General features: G+C 36.4%; 1 protein-coding gene across 1 annotated transcript; it reads left to right on the top strand.

Annotated features, from left to right (window-relative positions):
* The first annotated feature begins 3,751 nt into the window (after nt 1-3,751).
* Nucleotides 3,752-20,628, top strand: LOC145774488 (matrilin-3-like). Its single transcript, XM_082585746.1, has 9 exons — nt 3,752-3,795; nt 12,616-12,689; nt 13,296-13,441; nt 14,178-14,295; nt 14,812-14,986; nt 15,847-15,919; nt 18,588-18,724; nt 19,938-20,043; nt 20,605-20,628. The coding sequence occupies exons 1-9, from the start codon at nt 3,752-3,754 to the stop codon at nt 20,626-20,628; spliced, it is 897 nt and encodes a 298-aa protein (XP_082441872.1).
* Nucleotides 20,629-21,920: the final 1,292 nt, after the last annotated feature.

Genomic DNA, 21,920 nt, shown 5'->3' with positions numbered 1-21,920 from the left:
ATTTATAGCAGTTATTAGTCTGTTTAGTTTTTACACGATTTTGTATAGACTACTGTACTGTATTTAGTTTAATGTAATCTAGTCAATGTTATTTTAGAAACTCGGTAATGTAATGTATTCTAGCCTATAGGTTAAAAGTCTTTACAAAAACTAGAACTTGTTTCTTTATATGCTTGTTAAATTTAAACTCTGGTCTGCTTCTTTCTAATACCACAAGGGTGACAAAAATGCTTTCATTACTGCAAAGAAATCGAGGATATTCAGAAATTGCAGAGTTACTGTATGCGTATTTGTAACTGTATAGATCGTTGCAGCAACAAGAGTGTTTAACTGGATACTCTTTAACATATGACGAGTTCCCCTATGAACCAGCTAACTGCAGTCATTGTGACCTTTTTAGCATTCGAGCAGAGAATTGATTCTTGCTTTAAATTTTGTTTACTGGGAATCGAACTCACATCGTTGAAATGACAAATTCTTCAAACCTAACACTCAAACCGCTGGGCCACGCTGCTGACAATGGGGCGTTCATTTAATTTACTTAATGAATGCAATCAGCTGATTTAAATTTTGCCTTCTGATTGGTTAATAAACTTTATCTGCTGCATCGCTCTCCAGATTACAAATACGCTTCCTGTACAGATATTAGATTTCTTAAATACTAAACCAAAAAAAGCAGTTTTTTTAAATTGATGCAACGTAATTGTATGACTAATTTCTTAGTCCACGTTGACTTTCAAGTTATTTGATCCATGTTTGAGCCTCCACACGCGTGGTAGTTTATCCCACTTCCCTCAAAGTATTCCAACCAGCCACCCACAGCTGAAGAGTGGCTGTCTTTCCTCTCTAGAGGAATGCTTCTTATCATACCATCCAATGCAACTTTGTGCAGAAATGTCAGTGTTATGAATCTAAACAGTGCAGCTTAATACTTCCTAGGCAGAAAAATTTATTTTTTTTGCATTGATTCAACATATGCAGACGTTAAACCCATGTCAAAAGAAATCGATTTACTTGAAAGCTTAAACCAACTTGCTGCATGGCCACCTGGAGATGCGGCCTGATTCACATTTTGCAGATTTTGATTACAGCTACTGCTAGTGTTTGACTGACATTTTCTGAGAATTTTTTACTTTTTGCTGTCTCCTAATGATATAAAAAGTTTTTGTTGACTTGGGGAAGCAGTAGCAAATGAGAAAAAGTAAGTTGAAAAGCGTTGAATCAGACTGTTATTGAAAAATTAACAGTCTGACTAAAATCTTCGAAATCAAATTTTCTTTGTTTTTCAACATCTGAAGATGTTAAAAGCTATTCTGTCATCTGGGGAAAGCAGTAAAGAAAGCGTAAAAATATAATTTTTAGAACATTTTATTTAAACATTCGCCCAAAGTTAGCAAAATCTGGCAATTTCTGCAAAATGTGACAAATCAGGCCATATCTTTAGGTAGCCATGCTTGCTGAAATAAGAAAATGCAAAAGCGCTAACGAAGAACTTTTAAAATAGACTAAAATCGTCAACTTTGTTATTGATGGTTTCCCATATTTGTTGCAATGATAACATAAGTTATAAAGCTTAACTTTATTTGAGAACAATTAGCATCGTTATCATGAATTCATCTACGATAACATTGAAGGTCACATGGCCTTTCAGGCCATTTAGCCATGTGGGTACAGGAAAAATTGCTTTGGAAGTTGTTTTTAGACTTAAACGTCTTTTTTTAACGCATTTGATTTTTGCATAAAAAAAAAAAAAGTTTTTTGCTCCATCTTAGTATTGATGTCTGCGCTAAGGCGACAATAATAATGCTAAGAACTTTCTGGTTTTGCAGATAAATAAGTCGAAATCACACAACATGTTTGTTACAACCCTAACAAGTTATATATTTGTAAAAGGTCTTAAAATGGTCTATTAGGTAGAATCAAAAGCTCCATCAAATTATAACAAACAAGTTAATTAGCTAGCCTTGAAGCCAAAAAAAATTTAAAGCAAAAATTTTTGAAACTTCAAAACAAAATGGGGTATATACCCTATCAAGTTGAAACATTTTACAGTTTATATTGCCTTATTGACAAAAAAATAATGCGAGAAAGTTTGGATAACTGATCAATTACGAGAAAAATTGAGTCATAAAACATACAACTTAAGAACAAGGTTTCCTTTAATTGCATTTTTTTTATTAAAAGGTAATAAATAGAATTTAAAAAAAACTATTTCATTTTTTAAATGCACATGTTGCTATAAACAATTCCTAAAAATATGAAGAAGATTAAACAAAAAATGAAAAGTTAAATATTTTTTTTTTGTCCGAAAAAAAAAACGATTTGGGAAAACGCTACTTTATTGTATGTGTGTTGCATAGCATACTAACAGAAAAACAAATGCAACAACACAATTTTCCAATACATGATGATTTATTATTTCTTCGTCGTCGTATGAGCTATTCTTCCGGACTATATGTTTGGGCATGATGTCATCAGCCACTCGACAGTCTCATCATCCAGTGCCTTCAGTCCAAGCGTTCCATGTGGTGGTTGATGGATTGGGCAGTCATGGACGACATGGTCTACTGTCTGGTCTGTGGCGCCACACTCGCATCCCGGTGAGGGAGCCAGTGATGATATTATATGAGAAGCAATTTTTATCTTTCGGAAAGTTTATGTGATGTGTTTCCAACAAGTTTCTTAGAACAATTTAAAAAGCTCAATATACGAAGTGAATTGCTTATCAAAGTCAATGCCAAATTATAGATTTTTAAGTTTTTCCAGGCAGCAGCGTACCAAGACTAAAAACAATTGAAATACTTAAAAATTCAGTAAAATTTTTACACATTTAACCCTATTCGGACTAAGCTATTTTTGTGAGGTAATGGCCTGACGTGTGGACTTATTCCAACCACACTTTCATTTGCTAATAACTTTTGATATAAAAACGTTACGAGGTTGCTTTTTTGCAAAGTTAAAGCAAAATTATTGAAAAACTGGTTAAAATTTTAAGTGGACACACATACTCTACCAGTTATTTGCTATTGCTTTTTTGCTAAAAGTAGTCATTTTTTTTTTAATTTTTCTGATGTCTCCGTCATAATCTCCTGAAATCGTTAATATCTTCGTAAAAGGCACACGGTCCAGTCATGCATGTAATCCGAAATGGTCAGTAGTCATGTAGGTCACGCAGTAAATCTTGGAAGTCACAAAACAATACATATGTTTGCTAACTTGCTTGTACAAGATGATAAAGTTTTTCAGATGACCTGGCAATTTTAGGAGTAGGGTGTCAAAAACTGCTAATATCTAAAAAACTAGACCACATAAAAATGTCATTTTATAACTAAAACAAAGATGAATAATTTTTAGGAAAAGTCATAAAACTTCAGCTAATTTGAGCCAGTAACTTTTATGTAATCGATGAAAGGTTTAGATATGGACGGAATCCGTCCACCCGTTAGTCCGAATAGGGTTAAAATCCTTGTAAAATTTTCTATCGTTTAAAGTAAAATAAAAATGAAAAAAATTCATCAATAATATTGTGGAATACCAAACATTGTCTTCTAGGACTATCAACAGAATTAATAGATAGTTTCTGAGTCAGAGGTGTAGCATAGGATAACTCTGTATTCATCTCTTGACCAACGCATTCCATGAAGAGGTCTCTATATAACAGCACATTGTGGGTGTGATGATTCACAAACAATTTCACTTCAACAACATTTCGTGTCCAGGTTTACGTCCTGTGGTTAAAGATTTAGATTAAATGGACGGGAAAGCAAGGAAGCTAACCGTCATGTCCACTTTCAGGTAAGCCTTCAAAGTGTTGTGGTAAAGATGCAGCGGCGTGCTCTTGAGCGGTGTTGAACCAGCGCCCTTTCGATGGTCAAACCAGGGCTTTCACTCGTCCATGCAGCCGACGTATTTTTGCAACTAAAATTCAACAACAACTGTAAACTTTACTCTATCAACTTTAGAAACCGGCCTGTGTCAGAGGTTCAAAGCCTCTACACCAGGGGTGTGCAACGTGCGGCCCGCGGGCCAAATGCGGCCGCGAAGAAAAATTATGTGGCCGCGAAGATGTGCCAATTTTGAATTGTGTGCGGCCCGCGAAACGTGTTTATAATTTAGTTAGTCTGGTACGTGTGAACAATTCATTGTGGAGTGGATTATTGCAGATTTCGCACCTTCTGTTAACCATTTTAGTAAAGTATTAAAGTAAAGTAAGTATAGTATCCATTAAAGTAAATTTGGAAAAAGCCGTCGGGAAAAGAAGCCAGCTGCAAACTTCTCACTGAGCTCGTTTAAAGACGGTGTGACAATAAATTTGAATAGCAGTTTTCTTCAGAAATGTATGCGTCCTAACTTATTATTTCTGGAAGGAGATAACCCCTAATATAAGAATAATATGAATAACAAAAAAAATACTCTTTTGCGTCTGCAACTACTAAAAATCATATGTTAAATAAACGTGCGGCCCGCGGTTTCACCCAGTTATTCATATCTGGCCCTCCTGTAATAAAGGTTGCACACCCCTGCTCTACACGTATGCGAAACTGCCAGAATTAAACTTCCATAAAATTTTCTCAGTCCAAGGACAAAGATTCCGACAATCCATTAACAATAATACTGCAGCCTGTTTGCTCGTACGTACTATTGCAATATGAACGGAAAAGGAAATGAGCGTTCGAGTCCAAGCTAAATGAGAGTCTGGTGATCGTCTTCATTAGGCAATCACCAACTGCGACTTCAGTGACCCAAGACAGTGGTATGAAGTTTTGTAGAATATGGTACTTAGGCTAATAGATTATTTTACTCGTTGCAGTTTCGCTGGAATACGACGTTGAATCTTAATTGGAAAGAAACGAAATTACAACGTGCAAATGAATCGGGAGAATGTGTAATTTTTTTGTCACTTGCACAAACGCGTCACATAACTGTAAACTAACGTTATCTTTTTCAGTCCTTGGCGTAGTTTTGTGGGTACACCGCTGCATAAAATGTAAAGTAATAGCACAAAACAATAACAAGTTTGTGAAAACAAAATTTAAATCAACACAGTTATCAATTGTCACGCTTATGTAGCATGAATTTGATATAAAAGTTACTTTGTTAGCTGAGAGATGGATGCTCGAAGATCTACATGGGAAAGGGCTAACCATAGCAACATAGAAACCAATTTCACATTAAGGCATGTCAGTAAACAATAAATACTATTAATACTACAAAAGTGCTCAATGCAAAGCAAAAAGCTAAACACAGCAAACTACATCAAATACAGTTATTAGTCTTTACACCTCCACAACCTGTATCACCCTAAAATGATTATTCCCCTTTTAGGGTGAAACAGGCTGTAGACTTGTAGAGGTGTAGAGAACAATAACTATATTTGATGTGGGCACGTCATTGAGTATCTTACTAAAAAAAAACTTCATCCCATGTTCTTCAATGGATTCGAACCTGCGTTAGTTTGAGCATTGTTTCAGGGCTCTCATGTTACTCTGCTACGAAGCAAGATAACAACAGAGTTCATTTTGCTTGTGAACCTGCGACACTTTTTATTGCTTCCGTTTACTTCTTGGGCTAGCGTCAGATCTTAAATAAATTTCGTATCGGTCTCTCACTATAGACGCATTTCCTCGATAGATATAGCGCTCTTGTCAAAAATGAAGGAAGTGGACTTATAGGTCAAAAAAAGTGATTGCGGTTTTATGAAGCAGTTTCAGAAAAAAGTTTCAGTGCGACATTCGATGCACTTTGCACAAGTAAGAAAACTCACAAAAGTTAGGGAATGCTTTAAACTAGGCATTGTATCCACAAAGGTTTTGACAGAGGTCGATTGTGTAGCAAGCTGAACAGATTTGCAGTAGACCTTGGTACTTGTAGCCTACTTAGGCTACTTACACTATACGATACAAACGTTACAGAATTAAGCTTTTTCATTATTTCATTTCTTTTTCAAAACGAAAAAGATTTTAAGAAGTGCGTTTGAAATTTTGTATCATGGGTTGAAGCACTTTATTACTAGTTTTCAGTGAAAGTTTCTTGACGGGCGTGAATTTGAGTAGAGCTATAGTTGCTTTAGAAATAAACTTTGATAAAGTAAACTATTCTGAATTTTTTTGTATTTCAAAACTTAAGTTTTACTTTTGTCAATGAAACTTGAAAGAACCTGATTCAGCTGCATGTGACGTAACAAAGCATCAAGCAATTGTTAATGTTGTTTTAGCGGTAGGCCTACTTTATATGTCACTAGACGAGTTTTTAAATGAAGATCACGAGATAACGCAGGAAATATCTCAACCTACTTTCCTATATAAAACCCATTCATTCAGCCATGTGCATCAGTAGAAAGAGATAAGGTTCAACATAAAAGAGACACATTTTCTAATTTTAAACTTTTTTAGTGTTGGTAATGCAGCCTGGCTCAGCCGCATAGCTACCTCTCATTGTAAGAAACCGTAGATCCGAATTATCTTTAGTCATAATGGATTAGTTTTTAGACGTAATTTAAACGGTTTGGCGTGATTGAAGACGACCGAGTTAGAGAACTTTTGAAAAACATGTCTTAAGTCACTCGCTTTATATTTTGATAAAAACAGTTCAACAAAAAGTCTTCAGATAACAAACAATTACTAACTTATTCAGCATATATTTGAGGATCTTTTTCATTTCCACCATGACATGTAAAGTAGTTTGCCAAAGTAAGTGATATTTATATTTCTAAACGTTGATGTTTACTCTTAGATTATATGACAGGCTACCTAGTAGGCTACTTAATTTTTTACATGTTTAAGTTTTATCTCGTTTAGAACGAAAACAAACTACATCAAAACATAAGGAACCCAAAATGTAGATACTAAACTCATGTTCAGCAAATGTTTCGAAAACTATACTGTCTTCATCTTCAGTGCTATAAATGTTTATAGCAGTCAAGATAGAAACGCAAAGTAAACAATCAAGTCACAACTCACATTCTATAAAAAGCTGTCTCATAATAGCTTTACCTTATGTGTTTCAGTTCAGTTTGTTTTTATTTCTAACCATCACAACGAAAAACAATAGGCTATGTACCAAATATAGCAGAGGTCTAGAAAGCTGTAAAAAATTGCTCAGTCTGCACATTTTTTCATTGTTCAAGCGTGGTAATGAACAACAACAGGCTTGTAATGTAGGCTAATACGACAACTCATAGGGAGTTTTAAAATTCAATAGACTTTAGGCTATCAAGCATTCAGGAAAGTGTTTGTGTTGACGTATGCTCATACCTTTGTACACCGTCTGTCGCAACATATAGGAGCGTTTTAATAACAGAGTCAGTAATTGGGAAAGCGACGGTTTAAAATAACTGCTTAGTTGATATAAAACTAACCATTGACTGGACTAGTCTACATGACACGTGTTGATATATGGCATCACATGCTTCCACTAAGAACGTGGATCATTTAAGGTTAGTAAAGACTTGGACAACTAGAAATTTTCTAGCTTTTTGATATTAGACTAAAATTGCATTTAGAGCTGTTCAAGTTTTTACAAATTAGACTAGATTTAGAATTAGAGCTACCCACGTTTTCACAAGTTAGAGTAGAATTTAAACTAGATTAGTATTAGTTTGATGCAGTTGTCTCATATCTTTCTCTATTCATGGATAATAACGCAAATATAGCAATGCTGGATCACAGTGTCATTCCAATGTTAGGCCTATACAGCACCAAAACCACATAGGCCTACGTCATAGTATAGACTGTGATGTAGGAGGATTGATGAATTAATCGGGTTTTTAATGACTTTGATGCTTTAGCGCAGGGGTCACCAAATGGCGGCCCGCGGGCCGCATGCGGCCCGCCACGCTGTATCGCTGCGGCCCGCGGAAGGTATCAGCGTACAAGTATAACCCAAAATACCTTTCTTGAGGAGTCAATGAGCATGAAGGTAAAAAATACTTTCCGGGAAGCATATTTTCGCTTTGCATACGATTCCACCGACAGACCATTCAGATTGTAGTTCTAGGTGGGGGTCACTTAAAGTTATTCCAATGCGATGTCCAGCCACACTGTCCCAGTGGTTGATTAAAACGTCTGTTTTCGAATTTCGAAATTGTCTGTGAGCATAGGGTTGCTTATTTTAAGTTGTAAGTGTCATGTAAACACTAGTGTACGTTTCACCGTCATTGTGTTTGACGAGCAGTGTTCCCGTTAAGCAAGTTTTTGTTAGCAAAATAGGCCGGTGTGCCAACTAAATTTATAACAATTAGCAAAATATTATATATAAATTTGAAGACATTTTCTGGTTGTATCAAGAAAATGAAATATCTTCTGACAGGTGTTGGTTGTAGCCTATTACTTCTGGTTGTATTTTCATAAGACAACTTCTGGTTGTAGGCTATTACGAAAATATTTAGTTTGGTACTGCAAAATGTTGTTAATCAACAATTCTTGTCATGCTGATAAGCACCGCCAGTGACAGTTGTCTAATAATCAAGAAAAACGGTTTTATAAACTCTCACAAAAAGATGAAAAACCAACTCATTGCTTTTTTAGAGGGAACACCGTTCATGAGTTACGATAGAAACGTTTTTTTGGTGATTTCTACAAGAGTTTGTTTCATGGTGCCTGGTTTCTTTCTCCCTGTTATTGGAGCCTATTTTTCGCTGATATGTTTGCAGGTCACTGTTGTTGCCTGTATTGCGATGTGTCAAACATTTCTTTGGTTACTGAAACTGTTAATTGCAAGATATCTTTTGTGAAGCGAAGTGACAACATCACTCTTGCTTGGCGATGAATATTCTAATCAAACGGTTCGCCTCGCTACAAGTGCGCAAAACAAGTGGCCTCGTTTATTAGACATTGTTAAAGAAGTCAAAAGAGTTGTTAAAGGAGCTTAATCTGGCAGTAGCGTTGTTCGACTAATTTTGTTACTGCGGTATTCTAAGATAAATATTAACAACATGCAACGCTGAATACTGGGTACGAAATGCGTTCATTTCTAGCATAAGAGTCAACCTACCTAAAATTTTATTAGTGCGGCCCGCCACAGCTCTCCTTAGTGCCAAAGTGGCCCGCATGCAAAAAAGGTTGATGACCCCTGCTTTAGCGATAGAATGAAAAGTATGACACTTTGATCTTAATTGTTTTATTGCATTTTTCTTGAATGAGATTGATAAGAGCGCAGTTTCCTTTTATTTGCTGCAAAAACAATGTTGAATAAACTACAATTTTAGCAAAATTGGAGATCATATTGGAACTAGAATTAGAGTAAACAAGTTTTTATCAAGCTGCATTAGAATAAGAATTATAACTAGAATTATCTACTTGTCCAAGTCTGGGTTAGGGCAGCCGCAGTGGTGTTCAATAGGCCTACGTGGCGCGTCTGCTAAATGTGGCACGTAGCGTATTTGAAAATGGCACTCGAGCTCTTGCAAAAATTCTTGTGCCAAAGGGAAAGATTTGTTGCACAGTCAATTGTATTATTCAAGACCATGCATGGCTCAAGCTCTGCATCTGAGCTCTCCAAAACAAGTTATGAAAAAGGTAGGCTATATCAGGAACAGCTATAGTTTATTTTTACTCTCTGTTTGAGAAGAAACCCGTTTACTTCTAGTGGGGAATGCTCGTTTCTGGATCACTCAGTTTGGAATCACATACCGTTGTGAATAAGGATTTTCAGTCATGAAACTTGATAAATCTAAATTGCGCTGCTAGCTTGCCAACAGACACTCAGATACAGCTGTGATACGCATAGCCTCATATTCCGTTGAAGGCCGATATTTTAAGCTGAGTTGAAAGCAAACCTTTACAAAAAATAAGTTTTAGTCATCATGAATGGTTTGCATAATTAAATAACTGGTTTTCAGGTTTAAAAAAATGTTATATTTCTTTGTAAAAAACAATTTTTTTTAAATTAGAAAAAAATAGTTAAGTATAATTGGTTGGTTTTGAATCTTTATCCACGAACTGACAAAGCCTTGATAGGTTATTCCTGGTAGTTTCGCATAGGCCTACATGTCGAGGCTCTTGAGTCTTGACGCAGGGCCGGTTACCGAGATTGGCAGAGTGAAGTTTTCCGATTGTTGAAGTGTTGTTGCCAGAGAATTATTCCATTCACTCGCGAAATGTTGGCACGGAAATAAGTTATGAAATAAAATTGGCACGTCAGCGTGTTTGAGTTTGACATCCCTGGGTTAGGACTACAGTATATTCAAAGGCAAACGATAGGCAACAAGTTTGCAGCGTTCCTTTACACATTTTAACAATTCAATAACTATACAGTAGATTGAGTCTGTTCTTTAAACATCTAAATTTGAAATTTATTGCAGTCTGATGATAACAGCTTATGCTGCAATCGCTGGAAGAACGCAAAAATAAACTCATATTACATTACTGTATTGCTTCTCTAAGCAAACTTTTGTTTGTTTGTTTGTTTGTAGGTAGGCTACATGACAAACATCCAGGCTTGCTGAACAACAGCAAGAAAGGTTGGGCAGATATTTACAGTAAGGTAAACGTGGTTTCATACTTGAATCCAACCGTCTGGAGATGAGAAGATAAGGTTCTCATTATACCAAGGTTTCAGCACAAACGAGAGTAGGATGGTAAGTTTCCTTCCTTCGGTTGCTTTTCCTTCAGAAATTACTGTTCCAGACAATTGTTCACCAAATCAAACGTCATGAAAAACTGTTCAGGTCTACTGAATCTTAGCGTATTACGTAATGGAATATTTCTAAAAAATATTTGCACTATCGATTGCAAGACCTGTAAAACATTGCAGCTGCAGCATAACATTTACATCATCGTTAAATCTTTAATTACTTGAACACGTGTAAGCCAAACTTAAACAGGTGCTTGAATATCTTATCATTGCTTATCATTATTACGTCACAGTAGCTGCCTACGTGCGTTTAAAATATTGCAAGCTATTCTCGTCATTCTTAAAATTGTTACTTGAGAGTTGGTCGCATATTTAATTGTTTTGCTTAGTGCTTGCCAGCTGGACGAAATTTCCGTCTTTATCCAAGTAATTTGCATTGTAGTGACAAGTTTAGTGGTGTATCGCGTTGCATCCCAATTTCGACAGCCTTGGGCTATTTTTACAGAAATACAATTTTTGAATTGACGTTTTCAAAAGAGTGTTTCTTTCGGTCATTGCATACAGACGAACGGATCCGAGAATCTTATGTTACAATTTTCCCACGAAGAGATTATGATTTACCGTTGTGACCATAAATAATAAAGACGAAGTTGTTGGTTGGTAGGCTGCAGAAGCACTAGAAATAATTGCGCCCACCCAATTTATTACACCCTGGGTAGAGGTGAGTGGTGCTTTTGAGCAACCAGTTTAAGTCGGGAATGGAACCAGGATTGCATGACTGGAAAGAGAGAGCCTTATCCGTTGCGCCTTCCCACATTAAAACAAAGCAGCCAGTTTAATCAAGTGGAAGTGGTGAAAACATCTGTGTGACTCTTCAAAGAAGGTCAGCTCGACACCACAAGGTAAAATCATACTGTGGTGTAAGACAGTATGCCAAAACAACTGGAAGCAGCTGACTAGATGACTACATGCTTTTTCGGTGCTGCTTGTGGTGTCGGATGTATCTGATTGTGTTGTCACAATTGAAAAAAAACAAAAAAAAAAAACAACGTTGTATTTATTATTATCCCTCTCTGAACTTAGTGGCATATTCTACTTAGCTAGCATCCGGACATCACGCGTTAACGCTCACACAACAACAGCTTTGCTTTCAATTTCAGACCAGTTATCAATTTGTTTGTACTTTGTTTTTGAAAACAAGATAAAGTATGATTTTTAAACGTCATAAATTGAACGTCTTCTTTCTGCCGATCATCTTTGGATGTTCTGTTTTATCTTTCAACATTGATTTGCAATCGACTAGATATGTCCTGTCTAGTATACAACAAAAAGAAGCTGAAGCGGCTGTTATACAAGACGAGACCTCATCAAAAGGTCCAGTTTTCTCTCATCAATATTCTTCTTTCTTTGGCTATCAAGTTCGATTCATTTTTTCTGGACAAAGCTATTCGTAAGATTTTCTAACATTCTTGTTTTCTCATTTAATTACTCAATCAAGATTGTGCAACTCTGCTTGAATATTTGAAGCATAAATTTTAGTAAAATATTAATAGGAAATTTTTTTGTAATTTATAACCTATATCTTTTGTTTGTAATGTTGGTGCACTATTAAACTATGGAGTGGCTGCACTGCAATGAGTTTCTTTTATTAGGTTAAACCAGTGTTTTTTAACCTTTTTTAACTCAGGGCGCACTTGCAGACCTCTGAAAATGTGATGGCACACCAGGCGAGCGTAGCAAGCGAGCAATTTGGTTTTGCTTATCGACTAGCGGTATTTCTCTTGATTTGCTTGCAAGTTTTTACTACATAGACCTCATACTTGAATTATTTTTAAGTTACTGTATAGTCAATGAGATAAGCCTTTACATTGTAATAATTACAAATTATGAAAACACACAGTAGGCTACAACCTTTGGTTGAAACAAGTGTTAGTTCTTACCAACATTGACTACATTTAAAAATGCTTGTCCCAATTGTTTAACAATAATCCACGTACACAGAAAGCTTCGTATATTTTTTATATTATTTATAAACTTTTTCAGTCTTGTAATTGGAGCTCCAAAGCGTGTGGATTCCCTTGATTTGTCAGCACAAGGGAACGAAAGCGTCAGCGTAGGTGAGTGGCGTTTAGTACAATGAGAAACGTACAAGTATACAATGCGCTAACGTGCAGTTATTTCCCTAACCTGTAAGGCCTAGAATTTCGGCCATCTGCTACATTCCACCACATTGAGAAAACCAGAAGCAGTTACAATCAAGAAAACTGTTTTTACTCGCTGCACACGACCTTCTGGCAGTCTTTGATGGATTCCCTCGAAAGCAGTGGTGAAATGTGGTGTGTGAACAATTTCAGACAGAAGATCTCTACTTCGTCAAGGTTTGCATAGGAAGTAGTTTGGTTTAATGTAGCATACTAGCACAACCGTCTAGTAGCATTAATGAATGCAGTTGACGGTAGTTCGGCCCCTTGTCCGGTCTGATAAAAGAAATTTTAAATGGGACTGCATCTCATTCGTTTTTGTCATCAGCATTAAAAGAATGGAATCAAAAATGTGACAATGTCTTATACCAGTCAGTTTCTTGCTCAAAATATATCTTAAACATTTATGACGTCATCGAGGCTTGGTTCGGGCCGCATAAGTTATCACAACCACAAGAATAACTCTTGCAAATCATTCCACATACATATGTGAACGCTCACGAATGTTTCTTTGTTTTTTAGCTGGAGGGAATATAGTTTCGTGCGACATTTCCAATATTTTTACTTCAACATCTCCCGCTACTTGCAAACCATTTTTCTATTCAAACCCAATGCACAAAGCCTCATTTGGTTTACTTTTGGATTCATATCCTGATGGAGTGATGCTTGTGAGTATGCAAATAATAATAAAAAGGCAAATGATCAATGAATACCGAAATAGTTTTTTTTTTTACAATAAAACACGATTACCACACAAACGGGCTTATCTTTGTTCAAATTAAACTTTATCACTCAGTGAATTTTATTAACTTTACTAAAAATCGCAGAAAGTGATAGACCTGATATAATTTCCAAACATCGCTTACAAGTTTTTTCTCTGTTTTCACTTCTCAAACTTGTACCATTAAGCTATTGACTTACCACTACTTCATTTCAAATGACTGCTCACAACCACTGTGGTTTCGTTTAACTTCTCAATACAAACTATTGACGGAATGCTGATAGGAACTTTGTTGAGCATTTTAAATACTTTATTCATGAAAAATGTACGAGTTCATATTTCATCAAGTTATCGTTGCTGTGCAACAAGATGGCTTGATGTATACTTCACAGTGTAGATATACAGGTCGTTAATATCTACATTGTGAAGTAAGCAACGATCATGTTGCTGAAAACGAATTCAATCTATTGCATAACTTGATATAGTTTGGACTCGTACATTTTTATTGAATATAGAATTTCCAGGCAGTGTATCCTTGAATCTGCAACTGCATGGGTTCCTCTCTAGCACCATCGGCTTGCTGGGAGTGCAACTGTTCTTTTACGTTATATTGCCTACCTCGTTACTTTTGCATTTAAATATTTGTTTACCAAAAAATGTTGAAAATCTTTATACAAATGCAGACGTGTTCACCTATTAGAAAACAGGAGTGTCCCTTTGCTGAGTACACACCTGGATACTGTTTTTATCGTCCGTCACTAAAAGGCAATTGGAGATTACAAGCGTACACACACAGATTGGGTAAGATTTTGAAGAGACACTTTTGTCTGTAGATAAAGATAGAAGTTGACCCCATAGCCTACTTGATTCCAAGCATTGAAAGACGAGAAGATGCTGTTTTCATTAGAGTAGGCGTATACTGACGCTTCAAAAACTAGCAAGAGTAGGGTAACTATTACCTTTCTCCCCGCCAACTTTCCTTCTTTAATTAGCCCTACCAATTATTTTATTATATATTGGTAGAAGAGTTCGTGTTTTTTCAACTATGCTTAAGCTGGGAATCGAAGCAGAATTGAATGCTTGGAATGCGATGGTTTGTCTTTATACCCGTGTGTTCATATCAAAGACGAGATAAATTTTCATCAGTTGAATTAAAGGCGTAAACAGCAGAACCGCGAAACTTGCATTTTAAGATGATCCTTTAAGTGCGATAGAATGGTGCAGTCGGTAAGAGGCTCCCTATCTGCTGATACGATTCCGTTTCGATTCTTAAGCTACTTTAGAATTCATAATAAGTCACAAAACTTGTTATTCCAGCATGTCCTGTGGTGTCCCTGGATTTGATGTTTACATTGGACGCTTCTGGCTCTATAAGTAAAGAGGATTTTATCAAGGTCAAAGAATGGGTGAAGGATATCACAAGAATGTTTGATCTTTCAAGAAAACGTCTGAGGGTTGGAGTTGTGCAATATTCGGGCTACGAAAAATTAAAGTATGTTAAAATGTTTTTTAAATTGTTGCAATTTTTAATTTAATTACTTTCTAATCTTGAGTAAATTAAAATTCATTTAACATTTACAAAAACTATGGGCTAGCAACTTTAACTGCAGCAGTCTGTTGGTTTTCTTACAAATTCACACCCAGCATGTAGGCTACTGCTACGTTTTAAATTTGGTCAATATATTTGTTCTCATTTAAACTTATAACAATAACGTTTGTTCCCAATGTTTTCCTCTAAATTCTTGTACAATAGTAAATTATTTTCTACCGCAATAACCTTGACCAGAGAAGACATTATTTTAAGGCAGTGGATCGTAACCGGTCGGGCACGGCCCATAGATGAGCATTGACACTATTTCCAGTGGGCCACAAAGCTTGACAGAATGGAGGCAATGCGAATGATGATTAGAAAACGTTACACACAATTAAAATCTTAAAATTTTAATAATGTCATTGTGATCGAATAAGAGGCACAATCTTACCTTACCGATGTGGTGTTTATGACGGAACTCGTTACCTAACAATGCCACCAGCCACATTTGATCTCCCTTATCTTCAAACGCGGACTGTGATGAGATTGGTCTTGTGACGTTATAAACATAAAATAGACTGACAACTTGTTAAAACAGTCCGTTAGGCATCATTATGACAACGTACTACTCTAAGACCATCACCAAACTCTTTTTTCGCTTTAGTACACAAACAAAAAAGTTAAAAACCATTGTCTTTAGGTAAAACCTGTTTTGAACAATTGTACTGGAGTAGATGTCTTGCTGGCTTTCAAAGCAAAAACAGTTTAAAGACATTGCTCGACGTCTTATCTGACGTCACATTATTTTTGACTATTTTCAGATCAGTCGCGGATCAAACTTACACGAAAACAGAAATAAAACTTGGAGAGCACACAAACGAAGTAGATTTTAATGTGAGTCATAATCGTCTTACATAGCATGACTGTGAAGGCTTCTCGAACTCGGAATCGTTAAAAATCTCAGCAAGTTGGATAAAAGACAAATTGTATTTTTTAAGAAATAATAATAATAATTCATTTCAAATCAGTTGGGTGCAAAGCAGGGTGCAGACGTGGAGACGCTGAAATATGTTTCCAGTAGACTATCGAGACTCTGGTGAAGTCAGTGTGGTCAATCACCCACTAGTGGAAAAGCAGATTACGAAACGTTAAACAAACCATGTCCATTTCCAGATATAAAAAGTTTAAATTACATTATCACTCAGTCATCGGTAAGTGACTTATCTCGTAAAGTGATACTGAGCTGAAAGACTGTACTTTTAATTATCCAATTGAAAATATGAGTCCATACCCTGGATGTAGATAGAAGTCTTGAAGCAACTACAGAGCGTCAGAGCGTCGTCTTATTCATGTGAACCTTTTCTTCTTCGCTACTCAAAGGGTTAGAGGGGATTAGCATTTTACCATCCTTTAGCAGTGGTGGCGACTCGGACTAGATGTCCGGGCCGCAATTATTTTTCCCACAAACTTTTTGTTACTTCGCAGAGAGTTTGTATTTATTCGAAGTAAATTTTTTTTCTTCAAATTAATTTTTGCGGCGCACAATAGCTTTTAAAAAAAAATAAGTTTAGGGTTGTAGGGTTAATTCTTAATCAATTCGGAAAATCTTACCTTTAGACTAGTGATAAGAATCAATTCATTTTTTCAACTTTTTTAGACTTGATTAGACTAGGAATGTTTCCAGGCTACGTTTTTTTTTCAAGTTCAATGTTTAGATTTGGACCTGGAGGGCGAAAATCGGCAGCTGTGAGGGCGAAAATTGGTAAAAACAGTTACGCACGCCGCGCGGTAACCAGTAATGGCTACACTTACAGAAATATGCAAATGAGACAAAAAGTTTGTGGGAAACAAATTCGCGTCCGGGCCGATGTTGAGCAGCCACTGAATTGACTCGTCATCCAGTTCTCGTAGACCAGTGGTTCTTACAGTGAGTAATTATAGGCAAGCCTATATTCATCTGCCGCGATGCACATGATAGTATAATACAACAAAACTGCAGTATGGTGCACTACTTAAATATTTATAGAGCTTCGGTAGAGAGTTTGTCTTGTTGAACCATAAGCATACAAAGTCGAGTAACGTGATCAAGTTTAACATCTTCAAGTTTATTACATATAGAAACACAAAACTACGCAACAAATTAAGTATCGAACGTTTTCGACATCACAAGATGTCCTCTTCAGGAATATAGTCTGCCCCGATAGCTCAATTGGTTAGCGCGTCACTTCTGGAACGAAGAAGCTTCAAGATCAAACGGCGCTGGTTCGACTCTCGGGGTGTGCGCTTGAGCAACGCACGTTAAGGACTGCTCTTCATTCAGCGGAACCTAAAAAATGGAATAGTTCCCCGGCAACAAGACTTCAACAATCGGAAACTTCACTCTGTCAATCTCGGTGACCGGGCCGCGAATTTTTTTTCCCACGAGCTTTTCTGTCTCATTGATTCTAGTCACTCTAAAAGTAAAATTTTCCGAAAGTGTTTTGAGAGATTGGTTGATTCAAATTGCGAAATAACTATTTGCCAATGAAATTCTGCAATGATAATAAAATATAAAATAAATAATAAATTATACCCTAACCCTACTTTTTTTGATAAGCTCTTGAGCACCGCAAAAATTAATTTAAAGAAAAAAAAAATTTTAACTTCGACGGGCGTCGAGCCCTCGTTCTCACGAACACTAGGCTGAGGATGAAACCACTGAACCAACCGTGCCAACGAGAAAAATGATGCATTCACACGGTTTTAATACAAACTTTTACCAAAATATGTAAATGAGACAGAAATCTCGTGGGAAAAAAATTTCGCGACCGGCCTGCGTCAGTGATTCAAAGCCTCTACAAGTATGCTAAACTGCCAGGATTAAGCTCTGCAAGAAGCTTTCCCAGTACGAGGATAAAGATTCAATCAATATACAAACAACTTAACTACATCTGAATAAAATACAATGGTTAACTAAATCTATACACAAGAAAAGTCAAAAACTGCACAGTACTTCTGGCTAGCTCAAACTCAACGATAGGTACAATAGCAAGTTTAACATTATTAGAAAGTTTAAAACATTTCTAAATTGTGTTTACCGTCAAATACAATGAGCAGTATTTCTCAATGCATCTTGTTTGAGCTAGTCAGAAGTACTGTGCAGTTTTTGTCTTCCTGTTTATAGGTTTAATTAACCATTGTATTTTATTCAGATGTAGTTAAATATTTATAATCAATAAGAGAGAGAGAGAGAGAAACCTTTTATTTCGTCTGTTGCGACAATAGTACGGTACAATTATAAACAATACGAATAAAATAGTACCATAGCTATCTAAATACCACAACAGACAGGAAGCAGCGAAAGACTATATCAGTCATCGAGTCAGCTGCTTCCCAGTTCTTAATGTGACAAATGTCAAGCATCGGCAAATTACGTTGAAACAAGATAGGCTGATGTTCAGTAATATTTAATGAAAGAAAAAAAAAATCAAAAAAATTCTTTAATCAATAATTACAAATATATGTAAATATTTATGAATAGCTTAAGCATACCTACTTGCAATAATGGTATCTAACATTTTAGGCTGCTGTAGACAAGATCAAGAAATTTGGTTATGACACACATACTGCGCTTGGCATAAACGTGACAGTGATGGAATTCATGCGTTCCGACCGGTTCAAGACAGTCCCAAAAATAATGATTTTGCTTACTGATGGAGGGTTTGTTTGAATTTAAAGAATTTGTTACATAGCAATTCAGTCGTTTTTTGCAGTCTGGGTTTGTATTTTGTGCGTTTTGTAAATAATTGTGTGCATTTTTAACAAGCAGTTTAGATTTAATACATGAAATCACATAAAAGAAAACTGTCAAATTTCAAAAAGTCAATAAATCTCCACTTCTATGAAGTTGAACGATAAGAGCACATAACACATTATTCATCACTGAATTTATAACTTTACGGCGCTTGAAAAAAGCATAGTCTAACTCTAATCACTAATGGCTGCAGGGTTGGTTGAAATACCTTGTCGGTTACAACTTTGTGGATTTGTCATTTCGCCCTTTATGAGCAGCTTATACAGGGGCGTTGACAGGGGGGTCTAGGTGGTACTTTTGGACCCGGGCCCAGAATATTTAGGGGGCCCGGATTTGAAAGATTCCCCGCGACTTCAAATATTATCAATATCTTAATATAATCAGATCTAAAGGAATTGCCATCAGAGGTTAAAACAGCCACTTCAGCCGTCTAATGGTAAAGTACCGGGCCCCCTTCCGGGTATATAATGATTTCCCTAACCACAATTTCACGAAATTTTTTTCTCAAAAACATGAAATTTTTTTCTGCACCCACTCTTTAATACTGAATATATATATTTTCTAGTGGTAATCACTTCTAGCTACTTACGTCTACTTTACAAAGAATTAATTTCCGCCGAAAACTCTAACAACTTTAAACATACTGACGTGGATCATAAGATCGTGATTGAGAGCAAGGATTTCGCGGTTTACGGAGAAATCCCTAATGCGTAATTGCGCAGTTGGGGAAGTTCGTGGATACAACAAATCTTTGAGAATATAATAATACCGGTAGCCTATATATATAAATGATATTCTTCTTAATTTTCTACTTTGAACGGCATGTGTGTCATCCTCATTTTAACAGCACAGTTAGTACCTACATAACCTTCATATTCATAACATTGTCGATAAAGGGGGCCCGAAAATAAATTGGTACCGGGCCCGAGAAATCATGTCAACGGCCCTGAGCTTATATGTAGCCTATATAGCCTTCGGTTTAACAATTCGTACAACATTAGTATCGTAGCAATACTGCCAGATGTTCTTAAAATTTCAGAAATAACCAAACTAAAGCGATTGTTTACCAATGAATTGTTGACAAAAGATCACCTATTATTTGTAATTTCTATTCCTCAGATCAAGCGACCATGCTTTTCTTGACAGTAGTGCTTCTTACGCCAGATCTCTTGGTATCACTCCACTCGCTGTCGGCATCGGAGCCGCTGATGCAAAAGAGCTAAAGGTTTGTGTTTTTTGCTTATTAACATCTACAACAAAACACTAATAACACAGAAAGTAACACAAACAATAAATACTGTTAATATTACAAAATGTGCTCAATGCCAAGCAACAAATCCAAGCAGAGCAAATTACATCAAATATATTTATTACTTTCTAAAACCTCTTGTTTCACCCTAAAAAGGGAGATTATCAGAAGGTCCTTATTCAAATAGAATCCAATAGGATTACAGGAAGTAATAGAAATTTTATACAAACAAAATTACTCTGACGTTTCCGGCTCCGTCTGACGTTTCCGGCTCCGTCTGTTTCCGGCTCCGTCTCCTTCATCTGGAAACCTAGATTTACAATAAACAGGAATTTAATTTTTAAAAACCAACACTTCAAACCATGGTTTTGAAACTAAATAACACCACCTAACATCAGCGAAAGAAAAGTCAAGTAGGTAGAATATTACGTAAAGTACAATAGCGAAGTTTAACATTATTACAAAGTTTAAAACATTTCTAAATTGTGGTTACCGTCAAATACAATGAGCAGTATTTCCCAATGCATCTTGTTTTAGATACGACTAACATTTGAGTTATAAAATCAATCGAAATTGGGTCAATTCTTTTATCGAAAGTCAACCATTGACATTTTATTGGCTCAGTATTGATGCAACTTAACTCTACGTGTACAACAATATCTCATTCTTTTTAAACAATAGCCTTCGAATTTTTGGACACTCTATCTATACATATACTGTAGCATTGTTTCTATAGTAATTCAACTTTATCAATTTAAGTTGTAATATACCGCTACCGGTGGGCAATGTAATATCAAGAATCAGTTAAAAAGACTAGGGGAGGATGAGGTAAGTTGAGCCACTTTTTACTTAAACGCTTCTACTAAGAAAACCGCTTGGTTTACAATAAAAGTGAAAGTGGCAGCATAATGGTTGATGCTTTGGCCTTAATTTAACAAAAATTTTTTTTTCATAACTCATAAGAATATTAAAAAAAAACATGTTTTAAATATTACGTTATTTTGGCTCAACTTACCTACCCCACGTGGTAAGTTGAGCCGGGGTGTGAGGAAAGTTGAGCCACTCGTTTTTGTTCAATAACAAAAGCTGTAGCGATGGTAGCCTACATTATAAAATGCTATGCAATACATATGTTCACGAAATTATTGCCCAGATATTTGTCCCGAATTGTAACATGGACTGTGACGCAATGGTGACGTCATCATTGCGATGCACTGTCATGCTTGAGCGACAATCTCTCATTATTTTTTCTCCATTCACTAACTCGTGTTTTGCTGCTTGGCGAAAACGTGGTTCGGCCTTTTACGATGTGATAAATCTATCGGGCGGACGTATTAGAGTGTGCAGTGACTATTCCACATCACAATTGAACCCGTCTCTTTTTGACAATATACAATCTTAACTCAACACATGTGGAACCTGAGTCGAAAGTTAGAAAGAAGACAGGTTGGGTAGCAGTTAATACATAGCTGCTACCAGGAAGAAAGAACAACATGTAAAAGGATAAATTTATTTTGTTGTGACCAGGGCCGGATTTAGCTGATGGGGCCCGGGGCACTTTTAGATCGGGGGGCCCCCCTGCAAAATTTATTTTCAAGCCTACGGCGCGAAAAACCACCTCTGCGTCTACAGTAGCATCAATCCAGCACTGCACAGCATTTTGCAGAAACTTTAAAGGCTGAAAGGAAGAAAAAATAACACAAAATCACATTTTTTCCACGTAGGGGGGCCCTTCAAAAGTTGGGGGGCCCGGGGCACCTGCCCCCTCTTCCCCCCTAAATCCGGGCCTGGTTGTGACTGTTCGACTGTGAAATTGCGCACTTCCCAGCCGACAAATCTGCCACTTTTTTGTT

The sequence above is a fragment of the Aplidium turbinatum genome, chromosome 7, assembly GCF_918807975.1.
Source record: "Aplidium turbinatum chromosome 7, kaAplTurb1.1, whole genome shotgun sequence".
Lineage (NCBI taxonomy): Eukaryota > Metazoa > Chordata > Ascidiacea > Aplousobranchia > Polyclinidae > Aplidium > Aplidium turbinatum.
The sequence above is the reverse complement of the archived record's forward strand: the minus strand, read 5'-3'. Positions and strand labels throughout refer to the sequence as shown.